This window comes from Haliaeetus albicilla, chromosome 12 (assembly GCF_947461875.1).
Source record: "Haliaeetus albicilla chromosome 12, bHalAlb1.1, whole genome shotgun sequence".
Classification (NCBI taxonomy): domain Eukaryota; kingdom Metazoa; phylum Chordata; class Aves; order Accipitriformes; family Accipitridae; genus Haliaeetus; species Haliaeetus albicilla.
Genome location: NC_091494.1, coordinates 8,318,674 through 8,340,151, shown reverse-complemented (window position 1 = coordinate 8,340,151; position 21,478 = coordinate 8,318,674). Strand labels below are relative to the sequence as shown.

The 21,478-nt window shown below is 39.7% G+C and overlaps 1 protein-coding gene across 1 annotated transcript; it reads right to left on the bottom strand.

Annotated features, from left to right (window-relative positions):
- Window positions 1–4,751: 4,751 nt before the first annotated feature.
- CHRNB4 (cholinergic receptor nicotinic beta 4 subunit) lies at window positions 4,752–18,906 on the bottom strand. Its single transcript, XM_009922720.2, has 6 exons — window positions 18,648–18,906; window positions 13,802–13,947; window positions 11,943–11,987; window positions 11,707–11,816; window positions 7,670–8,642; window positions 4,752–5,581 (listed from the first exon to the last, which is right to left on the bottom strand). Exons 1-6 carry the CDS (start codon window positions 18,700–18,702, stop codon window positions 5,441–5,443), a joined length of 1,470 nt encoding a protein of 489 aa, XP_009921022.1. The 5' UTR covers window positions 18,703–18,906; the 3' UTR covers window positions 4,752–5,440.
- Between the last annotated feature and the right edge of the window lie 2,572 nt (window positions 18,907–21,478).

Genomic DNA, 21,478 nt, shown 5'->3' with positions numbered 1-21,478 from the left:
AATAAATTGCAGGCAAAACAGATGTTATTGTAGGCAAAGAGCAGTCTTCTGGCAAGGATAACGGGCAAGAGTCCTTGAAGTGGTGCACAAAGGAACCTGGTAAACTGACAATGCTAAAGATTTTTCTAGTCAGCTGCTGTACAGGATCCTTCTCTATTGGAAGCTCATGCCAATCTACTAGGAGAAGTTTAATTAATAAAAATCTTATAATTGAATTGTGCTGAAATGGATATTGACATTAGGGATGCCTGATTTAGCAGTGAACTGAGATCATGGGACCTGAATTTCCAATTATGCTGTTAATGTTGAGGTTTTTTTCCTGCCTGTCTCTCATCTTGCAAGTGCATGTGCTAGGTGCTTGACTGTATAAAAGGATGTGCTGTTCCCAGGAGAAATTAAAGGCATGTACAACTGTTGACAGGATCTAAACCCAGAGTGATATACATAGCAGCTGGGATCTGGCAAAAGCCAGGGGTATGAGTTGGAGATCAAACTTGACCAAATGGTCTTTGGACCTTTCCTGCTTCCATGGATTAGAAAGGTGAAATTTGGGAAGGGAAATAAGAGCATAGGATCCCAGCCTGATCCCATGAAACCTTATTGTTCAAGGGGAAGGAGATGTAGGAGAATGGGGAGTTTCGTTTGAAGTTCAATCATAAAATCACGATTTGCAAAGTGGCTCATTCCTTAGGTGCCCATCAGCTTCCTTGTTAACTTATATGTCACTTTTTGTGCCCCCCTTGAACAACCAGGTGATGCAAGGCTCATGCATGCAGTGGTTGTTGCACACATCTGGGCAGTCTGTGTGGAGAGAGGCGGGGGAGAGAGAAAAATGTGGGATTCCACCCTTGTTTTTGGAAATGACAAGAGGGAAGCCCTGTGGGACAGGAGGCTGCACACAGTAGGTGCTTAACTCCCTGCTGCTAGGGAAGGATAAACGATGAGCCCATTTGGCACTGTGTTAAGAGATAGCACTGGGAGAAAGAACACCAGACTGGGTGCAGTTCAGCTGGTCTTGGCACAGAGCTTGTTTATCCTGTTTGCCCTATCTCTCAGAGCATCATTCACTCCATCCCCAGACACATGCTCTTATGATAATTTCTGTAATTCTATTAGCATGGAGGAAGTAGGCTTTACTGTCCATTTGATGTTATTTCTTTTTTTCCAGAGAACTTGGCTGCTTGGTCTTTTAGCTTAACCCTTTGTGGACACATTTTTTTGCCTTTCCAGGGCATTGAGACTAGATGTTTTCCCTTTCTGCCTTCTTAGCTTCCATGTATAAGCAGCATTATAACTGAGATTTTTGTTTGTTTCTTTTTAGTCACAACTAGAAATCAGCTAAAGCTTTGAAGATCAGATCATAACCCATCTTCCCCAAAAGTCAGTGCTTAAACATGAATGATTTGGAAACATCTGATCTGCAGAGGCAGCAAAGAGCCATTGCATCAAGAGATACTGGTATTTTAGCTTAATTTGCCCAGTTACTGAAATTTTCAGTGGTGTTTGTATGCACAGATATTTTGTTTCTGACATCACATGCTGGAGCTCCTGGTGAAATCAGCTTGGGTTTATGGTAGGATTATTTTTATGGCTACGGAGAGTGACGTGATAAGGACACATCATCACGAGTGCATTGCAGAACTACATGGAAGAAGAATTTGTATGGGTAGGGGGAAACTGATCTACCCAAGAAGATCTACAATAACAAACTACATAGCCTTTGTTTTTTAATAAACATGCCACTTTTAAAGGTGTTTTACTTTGTTAAGATTTGTTAAGATCAAATCTTAATCAACTCAGGTGATGAGGAAAAGAATATTTTCCCACCTTTGTCTGGGGTATTGATGCTCCCTCTATAAAAAGCCATCACTGCTGGTCTTTCTAGTTTGCCGTGGCTGCAGGGGTGCAGCAACAGTCCCACATAAACTCACCTGGACACGAATGGTACATGCGTGTTGTGGTGTTGGCATGTCTACGTGTTCTGACAGAAGACAGGATTGGTCAGGGTTAAAGAGTTCTGTAGTAGTAGGGAATGGGGAGGGAGCCAACAGAGGCTTTTCCTTACTAGTAGGGAATCACAGGCTGGTTGCACACTGCCACTGAAAAACAGTTTTAGTGAAAAATACATTTTGAATGACCACTTTTTTCCCTTTTTAAATGAAAAGCATTACTGTAAAAACCCTGAAAAGTGGAAATGTTGAAGTTTGTTTGATGAACTGGGACCTTGCCATATTCATATTAGCCTGCAAGATGACATTTTTAATGTTTCCTTTTCTCCAGAAATTTTTTGGTTTTGAAATTTTGCCTAAAAATCAAAGCGGAAACCCCTACAGTTCTTTGACAGTTTAAACTGGGAACAGTTCTATGTATTACATAGGTGGAGTTGCTGAGAGTTAGGCAAAAATAGCATTTCCCATTTTGAAAGCAGTTTTAGGAGTTCAGATTTTTCAAAATTTGGGGGCTTTGGGTGAAATTTTCCATTCTGAAGTTTGCTATGGATTGAATTATTTCTGGAAACTCTAAAAAAATACAGTGGTGGTTTCCAAGAACATAACTAAGGAAGAGTATATTGCTTCACTCGTGATTAAAAAAGGAATAAGGTGGCCACAGTGTATGGAAAGCACCAGAGCCCACCATTTCCTGGATGAGGAGCTCTAGTTCTGCAGGGATCTCCCTGAGGCCAGTGATGTACCTTCTGAAAGCTTTTTCTGGGTTTGTCAAGTCTGAAGCCTCCATCTGCCTGTGCTCTGTGTTAGCTGCTAGCTGAGCTGCCAAATCCTTTCTAAAACTTTTTTCTATGCTGAGGATAATTCAGCTGAAGGCTGCAGTTACAGAGCCAAGCGTTATCAGTCATTACCGCTCATAAAGATAAGGCCAACTATGAGATGGGAGTACTGGAGGCCTCATTTCAGTTGCTTTCAGGCAGCGAGGGAGAGAATAAGAAGGGACCAGGGGAGAGGAATAATGATTGGTAGGAGGGTGAGAGCGGGACAGAGCCAGAAGTGCTGTTGGTACTGGGTGAAAAGAGCACAGAGAGAGGGGTCTCTGCTCTGCACAGGTCCAGTGTTAGTCAGGTGGACTGCAGGGTCCGCAGCTGACTTGCTGCATGCTTGGTTGCTTGGCTGGGTGAGTCCCACTCCCTTCTGCCCTGCAGGAGTGTGTTGTAGCTCACAAGAGCATTGTGCTGAGGTCAGTGCTGCCTCTTTCAGATTCACTGTTAAAGGTTACTGTGGGATTTAAAGGGGCTTCACTGTTACACTGTGCGGTGCTGGCAGCTGCTCTGGCTTCCCTCTGTCTTCTCTGTAAGCAGCAAAAGCTGCTTAGCAGCTGGGGCAGTGAGTGCACATGTGCTAGTGATGTTCTGTGCCATGTCAGCTCCTGGCATATAACCTAACATAGAGGAGCATCTCCCTGTGTGGGTGAAGGCACCCCTCTGCTCCTGAGGTGCGGCCTGTGCCCCATCTCATCTCATCTCACAGCTGTTGTTTCAGTTGCCTGCAGAGAAATAGCTCTGCTCTCTAGGTTTGAGAAGGAGAAGACATTTGAGGCAGGGAAAGCAGGTTTGACCCATTTAAACTTTACACCACCTACCAGTCACCATGGGAATGTCTAGAACAGTTAATGTTTGGGGACCAGAGCATTGCCACCCTCTGGGAGAGAAGAATGTGGCACACCTGCATTACTAGGGCTGTCCTACTGTCATCCTTCACCTTCTTGCCTTGTCTTCAGTGATGGACATGGTTACAGTGCATAAGGGAAGGGGAATGGAAAGGAGGATGACAGTGTTACAACCATTTCTTCTTCTAGCATAGGACCTAAGGGAGATGCTGCTGCTGCTCACATAGCCTCACCCACATCACTTCTGATACTTTTTCATTGTCTTTCCTAGGCTGTCATGCACTAGGCCATGCTGCAGTGCTCAGGCCCGTGGGAGAGCCCTTCCAGCATGCAGGAGTGGGTGTGTGGGATGGAGGTGTGTGTGGCAGCAGTGCAGGGCAGTTCAGTGCATGGGCAGGAAGGAATTGAACACAGCAATTGGTAAAGGTCTCAAGAGTTGCTCTGAACACTTGGAAAGGTTGGTGTGTCTGTTTTGGCATGTCTAAATCTATGTTGTTATCTTAGCTGCCTGGGAATGGTGATCTAGGTAGAGATGTAGCTCAGTTTTGATAACAGCAGATAGACCTGGAGCTGTCTTCAACTGTGGCTGGTTCAAGAACACAGGTTTAAGTGTCAGCTAATCCTCCACTGGGACAGGTGAGCATCACATCCCCTTCACAAGTAGTAGTGGATTTTGCCACTTTGTTCACCAGTCATTAGTTGTATCTGTCAATGGTGGTGAAATTGTTATGCGTTCTGACCACACCCCAAGGAAAAGCTGAGATTGGTTGAGCTTAAAAAATGTCTTCTCCTTTTGTAGGTTACAAGCTACCTGGAACAAAGTGTGGTGGGATTGTCCTGTGATGGGAGTCTAGGGCCTTGATCTGTCCTTTGCCAAAGACTTTAAGACTGTACGTGCGTTATGTGCTTTCCTAGCTAATTTGTTGAGGATTATACTTAAATCTGCTTAAAATCTCCCCAGCAAAACATGTGTGTCTGTCTGTACTCAGATGTCTTCTCATTCTAGCTGCCTTTCACAATTGTCTGCTCTAGATGCTTTCCTGTGCTCTTAGCCTTGGATTCATGAAAGTGTGTATGGACCCCAATTACATGAGCTGTTAAAGTTGCAGGAACATTTCAGGATTAAATCTATATAAAGGAAAATTTTACATTTTATTTGTATTTCATCATTGAACAGAGTATATACAGGTTTGTTTGTCATATATTAATTTGGCCTCTGTTGATCAATCAGCTATCAGAGATGGCAAGGAGAGAAACCTATTAGTGGTTATACTTAATAACCAGACATACTCAGAAGAATGTCTCTGTTTCTCAGTTCAGGTTTAAATATCATACTCAAACAGCTAAACAGTGATTCCACCTGTAAAGCTCTTCATAAATCAGTCACAAATAGTTTTGATGCATTTGAATGAAATAAATGTCATAGCAATACCTTCTTTGTAATAGGGAAATTGCAGAATTCTAAGGAAAGAAAATGTCCTTCCTGAGGCAATGTATGTAAAATACTTTTTAAATAATAATCCTTGTGAGCCAGGATGGCATACTGTACAGTAAATGCTTTTGTAATGTTCAGACTTCAAATAATTGAAAAAAGGACCAGGATATCACCAGAAATACTGAACTCGTTGGAAAAAATAGTAGTTTTCTGTTTGTTTTGTTTTTTTTCCCCTACCACAATAAGTCAAGTTCTGCTTTACATTTCCCTACTCTAAATCTGATGTAAGAGCACATCAGTTGGCACCTCTGTGGATTTAACAGGGGGGAAACTGAGAGCAGAATGAGACTTAACATCTATGTAACTATTGACAGTTTTAAATGACAACTAAGGGTTCATGGCAGCAGTATGGTTTTGAAAAAGTGGCTGCAGAAATAATCCAACAGTCCCCAGGACACAAACAAGGACGAATATCCAGAGAAACAGCCTGTCCACTACCATGGCAACATACTTCCAATCTTCAATGACCTGGAAGAAAAAGCCAATTAAAGATATTAGCAATTTGTCATATTCTTTTGCTCTTCCTCTTGCTAATGCTGAGTTTTTGTTTATGAAAATAAAAGTAAACAAATCTGAAGGTTCAGGGAATAAACTGACTTTAGGCTTGGGAAGGGATTTTTCTCCTACAACCATTTTAGGCAGTGGTGAAAAATATTGTAAATATTTCTTAGCTGTCTTGGATGCACCAGGTACTGAGCGTGGCTGCTGGGTGGAAGCCAGTCCGGAATAACCTACACTCTAATCCAATTAAGGAATTTTTTTTCCTTTAATTTTGGTTTGCAGATGCTATTAATCTCAGTGGACAAAAATAGATGGTGTTTACTGCTGTTAAACAGGGTTAGCTTCAGAGTTCTTTTCTTGTCAGCAGTCATCCTAATCAAGGGTTTTAATGCATATTAATACTGCTGCTTTTATTAAAATCCCTTTTTGCCTTGCATATATTGTCTGTGAAAGTCATGGCCTTAGATTCTGTTCTCAAACTGAAGTGACTATCAGGCTATTGTTGTAAAGGGGGAATATGTCAATCTTCATTTGCATCTCAGGATTGATTATTTTATCCTCTCTCATTGATTCTAGTTACACATGGGACATCCTCACCTCAATGGCTTTACCTTGCTTGTCAATTATCTCATGTCTTATATTAGAACATTACGTATTTTTCCTTCAGTGCACACTTTTAATTTCCACTGCTGCTAATGGGAATTGTGTGCTTCTGAAATCATACTGTAGTAGATGTACATGAGCAGTTGTTATCAGACCATGATAATGAAGGAAGAAAGCAGAGATTAAAATTATGAACATAGAAAAGTGATATGTAATATCAGAGGACCCTGTGTGAAAAGCATTCAATTAATTTTAATGTATAAAATACCCTTGAAAATTGTTCTTAATATCACATGGAAGCTTTGTAGATCCTTTAAGTATGCAACACATTCTTGCAAGAATTTTTGAGCTATTAGAAAACTTTTTTTCTGCTCTATGAAGTCTGCTTCTGTTCAGTCAGTTTCAATGTTTACAAGCTCATGTCTAATGTTAATAGCTGATCTTCTTTATTTATATTGACAGTAATTTCAGTTAATAGAAAACATGAACTACTCAGTGGCATGCTCCTCAAGGGACTTCTGCAAGACCGGAAACCCAGCTTTATTAAATCTGCTTGGCTGAGGGAGGGAGAGCAGAACAGAAATAGAGAACCTAGAGTCTGACTGGGATCTGGGTCACAGAGGGGACACTGGTAGGTATGAGGTTGATTTTTTTCCTAATCATGGGTGCTTGTCTAAACAAAACTCTGAACCATCTGAGTTTTTCCAAGCATTATTCACAGTGTATTCATATCAGCTTTAGTGTGCTAGCTAGTAGCACATGAGTAGGACAAGTGAGTAGGGCAGCAGCAGCACTGCTTAAATGCGTCCTGGATAAAGTACATCTTATAGCCAATAACAAGTCTGATTTAACTCAAATGAAAGAAGTGTCAGCTCTGCTGGCATTAGGATTTCGATCCTACCCATTATGTTTGCTATATGCGGACAGATATCTTAGCCCGGAGAGGGTGTTTGCAAAGGCATTTTACCAATTTTACTAAATCCCCTTTCTGTGCCCAATTAGGTAAATAAATGCTTGAACTGCAGGTAGATTGTTTCTGGTTAATGTGGCCTGGCCATGGGTTGAGTCACAGTCTTACTGAATACAATGAATAAAAATATTCTTTTTCTGACCTGGAACTAAATATTATTTCCCCCCCCCTGCCAAACACTACTCGCATGTGACAACATGGTGTTTTCAAGGGTGCTTCATGACTTACTGGGCAATCAACATTCTCTCTTTGTAGAAATAACCATGTTACTTTCCAGGAGAGTATTGGTGTTTACCAAATTGCTATTCATTAAGTTCTTTTAACAGCAAAAATTATTTCCTCTTATAAGCTATAGCTAGAATCTCTCTAAAAACTTCAGAATGACTAGGGAGTTCAAATATGCTTTCTGAAGACAGCGTGTTACAGGGGAGGACAGGAGATGAAGTTTGGAAAGACTGGGATGATTTCTCATTTTTACTTACACTCTGGTCGTTGTCATCACTTTTCATGTGCTCTGCTATAAAACTGACTCCATCAATTGCTTCTTGGACCTCAGGAGAAAATTTTGTGCCTGTTCTTAACCTAAAATCTCGATGGCTGCTGACATTGTCAAGAGTCTCAGTGATTTTCATATCACATTTTTTGGCAGAGGCTGTATTCAAAAAATAGGTAGAGTTCTTGTAGAAGTCAGCTGGCTCCATACAAGGATTCTCAGCTTTTGTCTTTTTGCAGTTGCACAGCTTTTGCCGTGGAGAATTATTTTCTGGACGCTTCATGAACAAGTAGGCTGGGAGTCTTTCAAGGAAAACCAGCTTTACCCAAGGGGGCATAGTGTGAGTACTTGGAGATCTATGGTGGACATTGAGTACACAGACACTGGTAACTATTGAGAAGGTCACTAGTACCATTGTAAACATGAGATACTTCCCAATCAGTGGAACATCTAGAGATGTTGGAGGGACTATTTTGGATATCAGCAGCAAGAACACAGTCAAGGCAAGCAACACAGATATGCATAAGGTCATTTTTTCACCACAGTCTGAAGGCAAGTAGAACACCAGGATGGCTAAGGATGTAATTAGCACACATGGAATGATAAGATTGATGGTATAAAAAAGAGGTTTCCTTTTGATAATGAAGTCATATGTCACATCGACATAATTGGGGTCCAAAGGATTTACAGTCCTTCTTCCTGGGAGTGCTACAATGTCCCACTCTCCACTTGGCGTGAAGTCGTCCATGCTTGCCATGGAAGTTTTAAGCACCATATCAATTTCTGTATGATCATATGTCCAAGACCGGAACTTTAATGTGCAGTTTTGTTGATCAAATGGGAAATGCTTAACTTCAATCTTGCAGGCACTCTTGTAAATGGCTGGTGGCAACCAGCGAATGCTTCCATTATTCTTTACAATTGCATTTGTGTAAAGTGAAACTTCGTATGTGCCATCCGCACTAATGAAACAAGAGGAAAGAAAAAGGAGAGAAGATAATAAAACATTAAGAGGAAAAACAGTTCAAAACAGAAAAGCTCTGACATTCTTGGTCTTGTGGGCCTCAGTTGTTCCTAGAATCAAAATTTAGTAATATTTTGATTTTGAAATCTATGTTGTAGGGAGGTATAACTTGATAGGGAGATTAATGTATGCATTTCTCCCAATCAGAGAATTTATATTTAGTCCAATACTTTAAAAATTATTTTATAAAATTATTATTAAATAATAAATATGCATCTCTGTTTCATCCAAAGAACTCAAAGTATTTTGTAAATGTTTGTTAAAGTAATTAAGGCTTACAACATCTCTGAAGGCTAGTAAAAATGACATCATCCAGCATGAAAATGGAGGTACCTTTGATCTGGAACACAGCCACTGCTAAGAGCACACAGCAACACTCCTAAATGACTTGGACGAGGAAATAAGGATGAGCAGTGTTAGTTAGAAATGCAGGGAGAGTGTAGGCAGAGGAAATGTAATTAGATGGTTTACAATTTATTACATCACTCCAGTTAATGTTTACTTATTACAAAATCAGAACAAACAAGCCACAGTGTTCTTACTGCCCACAAATAATCTTGGCTCTGTATCTCCTCCAACTGCCAAACTTCCACCAGGAGAGTCTTCTATGTTATGATGGGCCCTTTAATTCAGGGAGAAGATCATTATCAGTCAGTAGTCAATATCTTCTCCTATCCAATATTTCTGGGTGAACAACTTAGGGCTGTTTGACCTATGAAGTATCCTGAGGTAGAAATGTGAAGTGGTCAATTGCTGATAAATATTATTGAAATTTAGTGGGTTTGAGTCTATTCACTGCATCTTCTCACCTGTGCTATGCAACACCTTTCAAACTCAGCCAATCAGGCTACTAAAGAAAAGTGTAACAGTAGGAAGGAACAACTATCAGTGACTGTTTTTCCTGACAGATGAGGAAACTCAAAGATTTGTTCCTATGTCGATCAATCACTTTTATTAAAAACTGGGTTAGCCACTTAGTTATACTGCAAAGAAGAGTCTGTACTAGATACATCCCACATGCCTTCCTTTTGATAAACATATCTGTAAAGAAATGCACATGGCCTAAAGGCCATATGTTATCTGCAAAAATATAGGGTCAAACTCACTGCAAGTGAACAAACCAAGTTCAGCTGACTATGGTTAAGTAGCACCCTTTTATTTGAGTGGAAATGGGCCCCTTAAGAGTTAATAAAAAGTCTAATGAATCACTTGTTTGTTCACAAAACATCATGGAAAATAGGGCTATTTCAGTGCTAAAGTTGATTTTTTTTCTAAGCAGGGAAGTGTGACAAGTATCCAAGGCTTGGCACATGTGTAGCTGTTCTCCAGATCAGTTGCATTTGGCTCTGGAGAGGCCTCACGTTACCAATGCTGGTGCCTGGCACTGAGCTGAGACCCTTGTAGCTAACTCATGTAGGCATTGAAACAAACAGATGCAGAAGTGAGAGGCTGTAGTGTACAAGGGTCATTAGTTCATTGCCAATAAAATTGCTATTTTTTAGTAAAGAGGTTCTATCTTATTTCTCATACGTCTGTATCTCCCTGAGTTAGATTTACCATTACGCTGTAAAATGTACTGGGTAGACTCCTGGGCTGAGAATCTGTAGGTTCTTCTGCTGGCTGCCCTTGGCTCAGCTGTGGGATAGAGGCTGGGCTGCTTATGCTGTCTCAGTGGCCTCTGCAGTCCTGTGCACAGGCTACATATGGACAGAGCTGTGGGGCATGGGAATGCTCTTCGTGTTTTCTTTAGCACCTTCTTGAACTGACTGATGCCTTTGAAACACTGCTTCTGCAGCAGAAAGTTACAGGGGGTTGTCCTTTATCTAAAATTTTAATTTGAAGCTTTGTACTAATGTAAAAATCCAATATGGTGAGGCAAAAAGCTTGTTCCCATAGATTTAAGAAGCCTTTTAAAACTTTCTTTCCATTCTTATAATCCATTAAATGGTATCATTTGGAGAGTAAGGAAGAAAGCAGTAGAGGGTGGGGGACACAATTTACCAGAACAAGATTTGACCAGGCAGAGTACATCCTAATCCACTGGCTGAATTATTTTGTGACTAATACAATAGTTTTAAGTATTTCTCAAATCTGATTTCCAGCAGTAGGATTCTAGGGACTTAACTCAGTTATATATAACTTCCTAAGTTTCCCATCTGTATATGTTCATAAACCATCACGTGTTTCTGAGTTCATTGTTTTTCAAAGTATCATAAAAGTATATTATAAGTTTTGATTTTTTTTTTCTCAAAGTCTTGATATCATCCACTTCAAGGCTTTGCTAGAGACTTAAAAACAAAGCAAAGCAAAACAAAATTGGCAGTTAGCTGTTTGTTTGAAAGAAGAACTGAAGTATGGTCTAGCACCAGGCTTTTATTTTTCTCAGTACTGTAAAGCAACAGGGTCAAGTGTTGACAGATTTATTACATATTCTTATAATTGATTCTTTATTGCTTTATGAAAACAGGACATAATTTGTTTTTGTAAATGAATATTAACTCATGGAGTTCTGGTACATGTGAAGTTTGTAACAGATTTGTGTTCTGGGGTTTGTGGTGGAAGGGAGGGGGGAAGAAGAAGTAGGAGACAAAAATGTAGCTCAGAACCTAGGATGTCCAATAGAATTCCAGATGTCTTATCTCCTTGCAAGCATGACCAGTTATGGCTGCGCTTGTACTTACAATTAATGCTTTCCATATAGTCTAGTTTGATATACATCTGAGTCTCAGTTGTGAGCCTTGTCACAGATCCCCTGGTGTTTTAACAGCTCACACTGCAGACATGCTCCAAGTCTGCTGGAATTTCTTTAACCAGAGCCCTGATTTTACTAAAATTATCTTTGATGCCAGTACCCCAGTCAGATACACTTGATACTGTCTAAAAGTTACAAAATTCAGTTTTAGAATTTTATCAGACCTACTTCATTGGTTCTGATGGTTGTTTCTTGATACACGGTTAAAGTTTTGTTCACTGTCTGCATAAACCACAGAAGTTTTACTTACTTATTGTAAAGCACAATGTCTGGCAACCAGATGTGTTTTGCAGGTATTCTCAGCTTATTTATTCCTTCATAGTCAGAGGGCTTCCAAGCCAAACGATAATCAATCCACTCCTAAGAGAAGAATTGTACAGTAGTGATGGGAGTAGCCAGATCAGCACTAACAAAACAATCACTGTGATGGAGTGAAAGCAGTTGCATTTGTGGCTTGCAAGAGCATGCCTCTGTGGGTTTGGTTACCTGGTTCAGCCAGACATTTGTAGTCATGATCTGCTCCCGTTCATTCTGCAGCGAAAAAGAGAGAGAAGAGTAGTCCTCTAAAATGTTTCAGTTTATTGCAGTAATAAGATTTATTCAGTAGGCTTTTGAGGATATCTCCAACTGTGCAGCATGATTTCATCCAGTGTATTTCAAGACAGGCATTTCTCTGCTGGTAATATGGCCAGTCTTGCGCACATACTGATGATAAATAGTAACCCCACAAGTGTAGAGCTCCAAGTGGCTTTTAACAAGGACATTTGTGACTGGAGTATGGCTATTTGGGAACAATAACCACCACTCTGCTGAGCTGATTTCTGCCCCCTTACCCCTTGTGGATTTGATTTGAAACAGAAGGCATATTTGACCACCAGGAAGGCCTAGATTAACTTGTATGAGGTTTATGTAAGGTTTTGCCATGTAAGCTCTCAGCTGGCAAGCTCTGCTTCATGAAACCACTGTCGCTCTGGACAGCAGTCCAGAAGAGAAGTCTCTCTGCAGCAGATCTGTATGGCTGGGGCTCTACTGAAGGGGCAAGGTAGGAGGTCGAAGAGTCAGGAGGATTTCTGCAGGAAAACAGGTTAATTCTCTGATCCTGAAGATGCTTGAGATTGTCAGAGCCTATAAGATGCTTAATTTTATTTTGTGCTTGAAGACTGAGGATACAGAGGGACTGAGCTGTGCCATTCTTGATCCTAGCCCATTCATCTACTCTGTTTAGGTTGTTGATTGCTGGGGCCTGTGGGGGCAAGGCACCTCGCTTTTTATGCCCAGAATCTGCAATCTGGGAGGACACTGTGCTAGTGGTGGCAGTGCACTGTGTGAGGAGGCATGTCTGTGTCCAGGTGGAATTCTCCAGGAGAGAGGGAGCACTTGTCCCAGAGTCATCTGGTATACATGACAGTATATCCTGTATAAATCAGCCTGCACATATATAGGAAAGCTCATCTGCTTGTATAGTTTCCCTTATGTTCCATGAGTGTCTGTCTTTTCTTCTTGAGTTTCAGAATATAAATTATATAGGTCTCTTAAAGTTTGCAGCCGTCCAGTCACTGGCCCACACACAAATTCTGGCAGGGAGGCAGTCATCTGTATCATCTTTTTCATCCAGAGAGAGAGCAGCAGACTTGAAAGCCCCGATTCAGGAAATTATCCCCACTTATGTGCTGGATCTTGTTCCCACTGCACTTAATGCTAAACCTCTCTTGGCACTGAGGTGTATATTTGTGCCTTGGAAGAACTGTTAAACACATGCTAACCTTGTGACTGAAAATGTCTTTCAGACCCATTGAAGTAATTTTTATTGAATATGAGGAGTTGCTTACATGAGGATTGTTTTAACCACATTAAACTATTCCAGCCAGAATTAACATGTCTTTTTCTTTACAATATTTCACTGTTCTTTGCTGATATGCCTGATATGCCATGAGATGTTGAGCTGGCTTTGTAGCTTGTTTTCAGGCCATTAAACCAGATTTCTTTGATGCAAACAGCAGAAGATCGTTTAGCATTGTATACACAGTCCAGGATAGGTCCTGACCTGGTGTAACTTACTGTAGCTGTACTGAAATCACTGGAACGATTTTGATTTTTTGATCAATCAAATTTTATTGGCTGAAGATCTGGCCACTGTTCTTTATTGCTTAGGCATAGATTGATCTCCCTGTTGTAGCTGCATTCTGAAGTATAAAACCAGTAAATTGCCATGTATGGGCCCTGCCTATTAAGTATTATTATGTAAACTAGAAAATAACAGGGACATAGTAATACCAATATGATTTTTACTTAGAGTACTGTGCAGGTAGTAATGAATTAAAAGGCATAGCCTAATTTGAACTTACCACGCTGATGAGCTGTGCCAAGGAAACCTGCAATTCTATAGATACCAACTGGGATGAGTTGACAGCTGGTCGAATTAACTTATTGTACCTGTCAGGACTCAGTAGGTGGTTCATTAACTTTTCTTCAGCATCTGCTGCGGTGCTTCCTGTAAAACATCACGTAACAGGACTTCAGAAAGGAGACCAAGAGACATGATGTAGGGATCACAGAATTTCTGTGCATCAGATTGTCTTCATGAAATAATGAGGGCTTTTGATTTTGTAAAGACTGTAGGCTTGTGTGAACAGAAGGATATGGTGCTTGCACCAATATCTGTTCTGAAGTTGACTGTCTTTCACAGAGCATAGATCAAAGCAGATAAATCAGAACCCTTTGGGTTTTTTCATGGTAAAATGTAAAGCTCAAGTTGATAGATACTTTTGGGAGTACATTGAGAAATAGAAACGGGGAGCAAACCACTCTCTTAATAACAGAGGAAGAACGTTTCAATGATCCAAATGCAGGGAGTCTGGCTGCGACTTCTCTCTTTAGTGTTGTAGGAGACAGAGTTGCAGGCAGGTGTACAAATTGAAAGACTGATCTGTGTAGGGAAAACCAGGGGATGAGCTGCAGGAGCCATAAGGGATTTTTAATGATTGAAAGCTCTTTGGTAGCTAGTGATGTTTCTGTTTCAGCATGATTTTATTTGAAAACCTGAGGCAGTATGTAAGCCTTATTTTATGTGGAAACAAAACCAAATTTATGGACTAGCACAAATACCGTAAACCTTAGATGGCCAAAGCTGGAGTTTAGTGACTGCAAAATAAGGTATCTGCAGGATGCTATCAAACAAGCCTCAGCATTCGCCATGGAGCAGAACAGCCTGTGGCACAACCCCAGAGGTAACTGCATCTGTTCCCATGTTCTTGCGTGTGGTTTTTAAAGCCATTCTAGTGGACTTTTCAAACCACTATTGACCACTGAATAATACTGATGACTAAGGTCCTGGTAATGTCCTGCCAACAGAATTGACCCAGAGAGATTCTGCTCTGTGTCTAGTAATTCTGTGTTGTGTTATACAGCTGACAGTGATGGACACAGGTGTTAATGAAAACAGATTCTAATCCAATTGATAGAATGATTCTTCCATAGGAAAGGGCACCTAACTCAACCCTAGATATTGCAGAATTGAGGATAGTGTCCCTACAGCATATTTGCTTTATTATTCCCCAGAGCATTTCCACACAGCAAAAACCACTGGCCATGCAAGTATTTTAAATTTGCGGTACATAAAAAAAACAGAACAAATTAATGTTATAGCATATCCATGAGATCCAGAGAAAGGCAGACATCAAAAGGCCAGGATTACCTAAGTAGCCAAAGTTTGTGTGCATTTCTAGAAGGTGCCTAGTTTCTATGTGAATTGGGCTGTAAGTTGCTAGGGGGAACAAGTCTCTCCTGAAACTTGGTACCTGTGAATTCCACTCAGATTAAAAAAATACTCTAAGAACTTCTTGTTTGATCCAGTAAGAAAGTGGAGACACATAAAAGGAAACAATATTGAACAGATTTTTCACATCTAAGAACAGCTTTTACTCAAGCTCTGGAGAAAGGTTGAGGTAAACACCAGGCTTGTTTTAATTCTTTTAAGAGCAGCAGATGCTGTGGCATTGGTAGCGCAAATTTTGTCACATATACTTAACCATAACATTGCTCTTCAGAATAGGCTTCTCAAACACTTCCCAAGCCATTTGGGAAAACAAATTTGGATGAATACATCTGTGTTTGTTGGGTCAGTTTGTTTTTTGATTCATACTTGCTTTGTACCTCCCTGCAAGTCATTATAAAAGCCCTAGTACCATGTGATATTTTAATATTACATTTATTCTCAGTGTAAGCCTGCCTAATCAAAGGCTTATCAAGCTAGAGCTATGTTGATCCTTGCTAAGCTTCAGATTCTGTTTTTTCTGATGTATTGCAATCAAGATAGAGCTAAGTTTGATACTGTGAAGAAAATGGGGCTGTACTCTAGGAATGAGTTGATCTGTGTTTATAAGGATAGGTGGGAAGCCTTGTGGTAGCTAAAGAGAGAATCTTGGTTAAAGTGATTTTATTATGTTGTTTTGTTTTGTGTGGTGTTTTTTGTTTTGTTGTTTTGTTGTGTTTTTTTTAACAAACATTCCTGCTGTTGCATATGTAAGTGACATAAGCAGATGGCTATAATTCAAATATAATTAAATTGCCATTTGGTTTGTTTCATACAGTGATCACTGAATGCTGCTAGCAATGACAGTGAGCTCTTGTTTGAATTGATAAATATGTTTTCACTGTGTTGCCATCTTTTTCTGTAAATATTCTAGCATATGGAGTATTTGCTAAGCAGCAAGTAAGAAGTAGAAACTGCAGAATATTTGCAGAAAGCTAATTCTGAATTTGTGATAATCCTATTCTCTGAAACCTGGTTTTAGCAATCATAGTAGTCTGGTCTGCAAATCAAAACATACTGTGGGGTCTGCATGTCTGATGAGAACAGCTCAGATTTTGAAGTACTGACTCAATGAACTATGTAGGTGAATGACAGGCCATGACAATTATAAAAAATGGTTTGTTAATAATGAATCCCTTTAAGAAATTATTATCTGTTCTTAGGGAAGGGGTTCCTGTAATAAATAATTCTTTATAAAATTGCCATCCCATCCCAACCTTTAAATAACTTAATAATCAGAAATAACGATCGAAGGGGCTCTTCACTCGTCTCTCTCAGATGCCTGTATCAAAATACCGCTAGATGTCAGCAGTGTACTGCTTTAAAGGTTGCTAAATCCACTGTAAATAACATGTAAAAATGAGTGATTCTTGTATAATTTTTCTAATCTATTTTTCCATTACCAATCTACATATTAACCAGATGCCACCTAATGAGAACAAAATTACCAGGCATTCAAGTTCATCTTTATATGCATGAAATCATCATAAATTTACGTCAGTAGCCATGCGTTTGAAACTACTCTTTTGCCTCTCATAGTTGGAAGAAACAAAAGTGCACAGTTTCCCTTGCAAACTGTTTTTTCCAAATAGCAGTAATCACCAGAAATGTTGCAGAGGACAGACTGATGCTTTTAGACAAATGATTTTAACAAGAATGATGAAGCAGTCCTAATTTGGGGGTGGAGTATTTTTGTGTACTGAAAGCAGTAACAGTGAAAACACATTGGGGTGGAACCTGAGCTAGGAAAATTGTTTCAGCTTCACTGAACATGCTACACATCTGCTCCATGACAAGGGGAGCAAATTGCCGTATAACTTGCAGTACACATTCTGCAGTAAGTTTGTTTTCTCTGTGGGAGTATGACCATAAAAAAAAAATTGCATCAGGATGCTTCCAATTCCAATTTCACAGCAGAAGAAAAAACCCACAGACTTCATTCAGTCCCCTGTGCAAACTTTCCCTTTGACATGTTCTAAATTAAATATATAAAATGAAATAACTAGTCATCTTGTGTTATGTTGTTTATTTTCAGTGTAATGACAAATATGTTGAAGTGATTTCCACAGAACAGAATAAGGAGCAATGTTGACAAATACAGGCAAGTGCACTGTTACCACTGTCTAAATTGCAAAATTTAACATAAGGCATGTTTCATCTGTTTCCCTGACTTTGGTTATTTTAATAAATGTTGAAATAGCATTTGTTTAGAAATAATATATTGTAGCACATGTGGTCATTTTTGTTCTTTCCTCTCTCACAAATAACTTAAGTGGACAATGGTGACATATCAAATTCCCATCTGTAATTTGTAAAGAGCAAACAAGAAGCAGCAATAAGACAATCCCATTATCTTATCTGAAATGACTTCATGATGTTGTTACTTCTCAGCATACTCTTGAGTAAAAAGATTTATACTACCTCTTAGAACAATGCATGCTAATTTGGAACACTTATTGTTCCAATGGATGTAGTGGTGAATTTACTGTATTTTAAAGACTATTTTAATTTCTGCACTGCAATTAATGCAACTAAAAAGGAAATACTAATGGGTTAAAAGTGTGTAATCTAAGAATATAAAGTAGGCCCTCACTCTTCATTTGTTACAAAGCAGATGTTTTCTAAAGTTGCCTTTCAGTGACTGAAGAAACAAAACAACTGGGGGATGAATAGGTAATTATGGGAAAGATGTGATTTTTGTGTCAGTTCAATTTCAGCCGGTTTCACTCTGAACAGTTCAGTGGAGTCCCTCTGTGGGAAGAAGCTCCCATGGTAAATGCACTATTTCATGCTGCTGTCGGGCTGTGCGTGTTGACTAAAGCATATGCAAGAAATCCTGGCGGACTAAAGAAAATGTTCTTAATGTATGTTTGCTTTTTTTTAGCATATATTTACATATTTCAACTTAATTTAAACTATTTACATACTAATCAAACAATTAGGAAGTATGAACTTTGCAAAATATGTGAACTTGAGCCAATAATTAGAGGGGTGATATCTGTCTTATGTTCTCTGTTGGACATGACATGGTTAATTTTTTATTTTTTCACTCTGAGCACAATACCTGCTTTTCCCATCACAGATGATCCTGGGAGCATCTAAAGGGATATTATTTAGTGATTATCATTGTTATCTCCTACTGCTCTGTCATTTTATGTCCAACTTACTGTCTGTCCGTATGCATCGTAGGGGACTTGCTGATACCGAACAAGCCAGAAACAACACTAAAATAATCAATTTCATGCATCCTCTTAAAGTCTTAAAGTCTGCAGCCTACTAGGGTGATAGTTACAAATGAGAGCTTATATCACAGTTCTATCTCCTAGCCCTGAAAGCTATTGCTGTTCTGCAAACTGTATCTGAAAGAAAAGATCACTTACCGTTAAAATAAAAGGAGCCCACTACAAAGAGAAAGAGGGTGTATGTATTCCTCATGGCAATAACACGAAGAGGTGGATTGCTGTTCTTCAGTTAAGACAGCTGGCAATAGGCTCTGCTGTCAGGGATGCACAAGGAAGAGATGTAAAAGCAAACCTGAATCTTGGAGGTATTAAATGCCTGGAAAGAGACAGACAGTAGGACCTGGCAGAAGCATTCTGCAAAGTGGAGTTTTCGTGAGCATAGTGGTCCCTCCCCCTTTGCAGCTGTTTAAAGAGCTTTGTGAAGAGGAAAAGCACATAAGAAGAGGGAACATAATGTGATAATGTTGAATAAGAGGAAATGAAAGAGCAAGCTAAGCAACATGATCTGCAAAACACAACTGCTTAATTCTTGCTACTAGATAACATTTAGAAGGCTTTCTAGTTAATAAGTGCAGTGGATGAGAATAGCTGTGTGGCAAGAGTTTGTGCCAGAAGACCTGTTAGTGAAAGACATGTCAATAAATTATAGCCCTAGCAGAGGGTAATTTTCTGTGTCAAGAGAAAGTTGATTGCCTACTGCCAGCCCGTTTCCACTCCAAGGCCCACACGTGATCTTTCTAAACTAGAACTCCAAAAGGCTTTTTGGGGGCAGCAGGAGAGGAACAGACAATTTGTTGTCATTAACATTTGACAGGATTTTAAAAAGAAAGCTAAAGCAGCCTATTGAGAAATAGCAGTAACTATAAAGACACTGCAGAGAGCACTAGAGAAATTCTGTGGAAGTCATATTTTACAGCTGAAGAGTTCAGCAGAGTATAGAGTATCATGTGTTTTTGGACTTGCCATGGGAAGATTTGTGTAGAAGGAGGGGAAAAGAAGATCTTACATGCCCTTTGCAAGCACTGTAGGACAGGCCGAAGTCCCTGGATAGAAAAAAAATGTGCTAATCTTCTAAATACTGTTTTATCTCCATATTGACATTCCTCTGCTTCAACTGGCCACAAGATGCCAGTTTTGGCATTTTTGTCAGTTTTGCAGTTTTGTCATTTTTGGCTGCTATTGTCTCATCTCCCAACAGTCTAACACCATTGGCTGGAGTAGAGGCATTCCTGATTTACCAGCATAACACACCAGACTTCTGCATCTAGTACAGTTGCTACCTGACTGGGGTTATTTGGAGAAGGTCACCTGCTGCTGTTTTTAGGCAAGCTGTCAGTGTAGTGTTGAACAACTCATTGCCTTCTCCCTACATGTTTAGCCACCTTCTTTTCACTAAATAGGCCAGTATGTTATAACTTTGTTGTCTTTAAAGGAGCTGCCATCAGAGGTAACCCAATATGTAAAGAGAGTCTGCTAAAATCATTTGTAACTGTACTATCTACAATCTATGTAACTCCTCTAAACAGTCTATTATTTTTGGCTCATTTCTTTAAGGAAGGAGGATGGATTCAGTGAGACAAATGTAAAAGCACTCACTGCATGGACTTCCACTTGTATAAAACAAGCTGTTAAAAGTCAGCTTTGATGAAGTGGCTTGTGCTGTTGCCTTCCCTTACTCTGAAAACTCAAGGTATGTCGACTATACTGTATCCTCCACTGAGGATTCCCAGTAGTTCTTTAAAAAGCTCACACCCTTCTACCATGAGAAGAATGGCTTGTACCTTCTCAACTTTCTTCACCTGCAATCTCAAACAATTTCCTTTAATATACCTTTAATGTAACACCCTCCGTTATAATCTCTCAGGTTTTATAGTGTTTTTAACTTTAAAAGATATAAAACTTTGATCTCTTGTAACTAGTAAACTTGTATATATATAAAAGTGATCACTTTGTTTAGAGGTGGATTTATTGCTTCTTAATGCTATGCAAACATCTCTGATGATAAAACATTCTGTGGATTATGGAGGAATCGATGGGTGATGATTTCTGTATACTCAAAAGATTTTTGCAGCACACTTGCCTGTTGTTAGCCTTAGCAACATAAATGTGCTTATCTTAATGATTAGGTCCAGCCTGGTATGAAAGATCCCCTGTGCTAGCTCCTGCCTGTTATTTTAAGTCTTTTTTTTTTTGTGTGCTTTCATCACTTCCTTTTCCCTCTTATTCACTATCTGTTAGCTGGAATTGATTTAAATTGGGGTGGTTTAGCCCGGAGAAGAGAAGGCTCCAAGGAGACCTTAGTGTGGCCTTTCAGCACTTAAAAGGGGCTTACAAGAAAGATGGGGACAGACTTTTTAGCAAGGCCTGTTGCAATGTGACAAGGGGTAATGGTTTTAAACTAAAAAAGGGTAGATTCAGACTAGATATAAGGAAGAAATTTTTTATGATGAGGGTGGTGAAACACTGGGACAGGTTGTCCAGAGAGGTGGCAGATGCCCCATCCCTGGAACATTCAAGGTCAGGCTGGATGGGGTTCTGAGCAACCTCATCTAGTTGAAGATGTCCCTGCTTATTGCAGGGGGGTTGGACTAGATGACCTTTAAAGGTCCCTTCCAACCCAAACCATTCTATGATTCTAAATGGGAGTTAGAATTCTTACCTCAAAATAGTGTGAGAACTGAGGGGGAGGAGAATAGTTTCAGTGAGACAAACAGGAGACCAGTCATTGTGGGGACATCGACTTGGATGAAAAAAGCCGGTGCAATCCTAGTGAGTACATGTGACTAGATTAACTGCATGAAGATATAACACTATTTCTCTGCTTTCCTCCAGCATTTAATTAACAGTATGTAGAAATGGAGCCTTCCCACAGAAAATTACTCTCTTGTAATAGTCACAAACGCTAGGAGGTGTGTCCCAAGCAAAGTGTTTATGCTGAGCCCTCCAATTCTTGCTTCTCACTACATTCC